At 38.1% G+C, this 4,355-nt stretch overlaps 1 protein-coding gene across 1 annotated transcript; it reads right to left on the bottom strand.

Annotated features, from left to right (window-relative positions):
* Window positions 1-719: 719 nt before the first annotated feature.
* LOC117140743 (accessory gland protein Acp62F) lies at window positions 720-1,159 on the bottom strand. Its single transcript, XM_033303825.1, has one exon. The coding sequence runs from the start codon at window positions 1,146-1,148 to the stop codon at window positions 795-797; it is 354 nt and encodes a 117-aa protein (XP_033159716.1). The 5' UTR covers window positions 1,149-1,159; the 3' UTR covers window positions 720-794.
* Window positions 1,160-4,355: the final 3,196 nt, after the last annotated feature.

The following is a 4,355-nucleotide window of genomic DNA, read 5'->3' as shown; positions in this document are numbered from 1 at the left end:
GTTTGCCGGCTGCTATATATATTTTTATTGCACAAAAAGATTTGCTCTCTTTGCCGCCTTTCCCCCTCTAATGCCCCCTAGTCCCTCATCCTGCATCGTTATAATAATTATTGCAGGTATTAAGTCAAGTAGACGCAAAGAGCCCTCGTTGCCCGCGGGCTCATCCAATCAGCCCTTTGAAACGAGGCCCCATTCCCAGGGACATTTTTTTTTGTTCGTGGTCACTTTTTCGTTGCCCTTTTTTCAGGGCCTTGCATAGCAATAATTCTGTCTCTCCGAAACAGTAGAGCTTCCATGACTTAAACAAGAATTTTTTAAATACACATTAATTATTTTACCTAATCAGTAGTATGAACAGACTTTGAGATGGCCAAAAGTAAAAAAAGCATAAATTAATATAGTTTTTACAATTTAATTTGCAAGTTGAAGTTATGCAAGCTCTGCTGTACTTGTTGGGATATATACTATATGGGTAGAAACCGCAGCGATTTTCGCGCAACGCGGTTTTTTGCGGATCACGTTCATCTCCTGGGGACAAAACTAAATTGTGTTTAATTAATTTTTTGTTGCATAATTCGGGGATTTTAGTTTTACGCCGCTGCGAAATGGCAAAAATACCAAACAGTTTGCGGTTGTTGGTGCATCAATGAAAGCAACAAATGTACCACACACGTGTACCATCAACAGTCAGTTCAAATATTTCAAGGAGGACAGATACCAAAGTTCTGGGAATAAATAGATCTTTAACAAAAATACAATTTTAATATTAATAATAAAATCTTGCTCAATGATTGTTAGTCACTATTTCGCCTACTATGTCTTAATTGAGTGCATGTATTTTCACCACTAAAGCAATTGAAATTCGTCAATCTTCGGGCTCTGTCGCTTTGTAATACGTTTCTTGGACAATCAGATCGCAGTACACAGGAAGGAATCATTCTATTGACAACATATCCTGGCTTGCAGACACAAGGACCTCCGCATATCAAAGTACAATTGGGCTTGCCTTTGGAATCACACGTTTCTGGACAAGCTGTGGGGCAATCCGTTTGCGTTCCATTTACTGAGCAATCGACTTTCTCAGCAAAACACTTTACCGCCGAAAAACTGGACAGTACCACAAGGGTGAATATTTCCCACTTGCACATACTATTTACGATTATTGCCGTCTCTAAATAAATTATCTAACAAAGAAACTTTAAATTTATACATATAACTTCATCGACCGTATCGTAATGTAAGAGAACAAATTTCATTAGTCACCTTAGGATGTCTTTGTTTTCGTTCTATATATTCTATTGACCAGATTTAATAAGCGGTTACTGACATTCACATGGAATGGACATGCTTCGAATTTTACTAGTCTAGTTAATGGTTTTTAGATAATGTTAACTTGAAATATTTGATAGATTTATACTCTTTCCAATCTTTTCGAGCAACCCCCTTTGAAAACTTTTATTTATTTCAATGCCTACCACCGAATGCGACACATTTTTGTCGCTGAAAACTTTACCTCAACTTGGCTCTGTGTGAGTTTTCTTTAATAAAATTTCATTCAGTCTACTTGGATCTGCACTCGTTTTGTGGCCATGTGACACGCACACACAAACAAACTGAAGCAGAAACCAACACAAATGCAGACAAATATCTTGCAATGTTGGCGGCTGCAGACTGTCATTTGTTTACTTGTGTAAACTTTAATTAAATTCCAAAAAGACGACGACAGCCGCAGCTGGTGCAGGAGTATACTCCTCCTGGTTCCCCATTAAAACCCCATTGCCCTCACCAACGTCACCGTGTTGCCATTGCACAATTTTAGGCCCACATTGCAGTTCAGTCTGCCAATTGCCATAATTATGAGCACTGGACTAACAAACTCCAGCTTTACACAGAAAAACAAACTTCAGTTTAACGAAAAATTTAAATGTTCAAATATTTAAGATACGATATTCAAGTCTTGTCACTACGTTTAGTAACAAAGAAATGAAGTAAGTAATGAAGTTAGTAACTAACTTTGTATCCAAAACCTCATTCAGCATTCTAAAGTATTAAATTTGACTTATTTATTGAGTAAACTTAAAGAACAAAAGCCTGATTACATACATTGCATCTTATGTTATAATTTTATAATTATTTCAGTGTATAAAGAGCCGTATCTATTCAGTCTGCAAATGCAGCAAGTGCAAAAGCAGAAACCCAGCCATATAGCAACATCTGCCACTACTGGCACTGCTAACCAACGTATTGAAACAATTGTCGATGCATGTAAATTAACAACTTTACTGAAAACCTAATTTAGCAGAATAAACCAATCATATATTTAACGTACATATTCCCGAAAATGGTAGGTGGAAAACTACGTAGCAAACGAGGATACTCTTTATTATTAATGTACAACATTTTAGAAGCACATCACAAAGATATAGTAAGCCCAGCCATATAATATTATATTTATCAACTCTCCAAAACTGTAGGCCCATAAAATCTCAAACTAATTACTACGCTTAAAAATCTCTGCTAAATGTGAACCCTTTTCTAAAGTCCTTTGAAATACATTTTTTTTTTGGAGCAGCTGTAGCGTTAATAAAGTGTTGGACAAAGGAATAAAAGTTTGCTTCCTGGCTAGACATAATTTTAGGGCTCTTTGCACTTGTGTGGATGTGGATGCACACCCACACCCACACCGCCTGCTAAAAAGAGCGGAAGAAAGTCCACTGGCCGCTGGTGGCAACCCTGGAAAACATTGTCCAGCACTAACCAAATGTAATTTGTCCAGAAAGAAACGGAAAATGCGACAAAGGGCGAAAACTTGTTGGTCTGTTCGCCCACCATCGTCATTCTGTTACTGGAGGTCATTTTTGTGCATAGTTCATTACGATTGAACTGCCACAAAGGTCTGTAGTTTCCCAAACATGTAAGAGGGGAAAATAGCTCAAAGAGAAAAGGACGGGTATAGGGGCCAGAGAAAGAGACAGCACGTGACAATGCGACTTGGCAATGGGAAAACTTTCCAATTTAGCACACTTTTATTTGGCCTTTTAAAATTATTTTAATTGGGGTGTCTAACGCCCGTTTAGATAATTTCCCCCAAAATTGAATTTGTGATAGTATATTCACTGAATGTTTATTTTATTATACTATTATTCAAAAACGCACTCAGGATTTATTGTGTAAATGATTACATAAAAAATAAATTAATTATTAGTTCAACGTAGACTGAATTAACGCGATATAAATAAAATAAGAATTTTAAAATCGAATAGAAAGGCGTTAAATTAATTTTTAATATATTATATTATTTATAGTGTAAAAGTCTATAAATACTTAAAACCTCTCGAGTCACCTCAACTTTGTTCAATGTTTAGTGCACTGCCAAATGTCATAAAGTTGCATCTACCACTGGCAACGCCTCCGATTTCCCTTCTTTTTCCGCCCTCACTTCCAATGGCCAGTATTCTCCGTCAACCTGATTAGTTTAACTGGAAATGAGGGGAGTGGGTGACGGCGGCTCCTGTTGCTTCTGTGTTGTCCATTGTGTTCGGCGACTTTCTTTTGGGCCATAAACTCTAAACTTGGAAATGCTGGCTAAGGTCGACCGTGGTGATTCCACTTCCTGGCAGCCACACAATGCCCGGTGTGTGCCCATTACGCCCCCTTTTGTGGGGGTTCCCCTTGGCTGTTGCTGCTACCATTTTGACCGTTAAATGTTGACATTTGTGCATTTCATTGTGTATGACCTTTTGGGTGCACAACAGCAGCCACTGCTGCGGAAATGGTACATACGGAAAAATGGTTCTTGGTATCGAAAATCGTACAATAAATGTATGTATTCGTAAACTTTAAATATATTTATAAAATAAATATTTAAAGAGGTACAATTAAAAAATGCAAGAAATGATATTATTAATTGGAATATAGAATGCACTTTATAAATATATAGAATTATAATGCTTTTAAGAAACAAAATGTATATTTGATCCGATTTCTGCCAGTGTGCGTACACGGACTCAGCTGGAGCAGCTGAAGAAGATGCAAGAGGAGCAGAATGTGGAGCAAAAGTCTGAATAGGATGCTACTTCCCCACTATTGTCGTCGCTTGTCTACTCATAAACTAAATGTAAATTCCACCCCTCGGTGCCAACGTGCCACCACTTTTATTGCAGTGTTTCGCTGTCACAACGGAGGAGATATGTTGCCCCTTAACCCACTGATGCCCCCAACTACCAGATCCACCCCAGCTATATCCTTAGCTCCGTGTGTGGCGTCTCGCATTGTTCTCGTTGTTTTTGTCAACAGGCTGCAGTGCAGCAGTGGAAACAGCAGGAACAACTCGCCGCCTTTGACTTTATTGTCCC

Source organism: Drosophila mauritiana, chromosome 3L (assembly GCF_004382145.1).
Source record: "Drosophila mauritiana strain mau12 chromosome 3L, ASM438214v1, whole genome shotgun sequence".
NCBI classification, from domain to species: Eukaryota; Metazoa; Arthropoda; class Insecta; order Diptera; family Drosophilidae; genus Drosophila; species Drosophila mauritiana.
The sequence above is the reverse complement of the archived record's forward strand: the minus strand, read 5'-3'. Positions and strand labels throughout refer to the sequence as shown.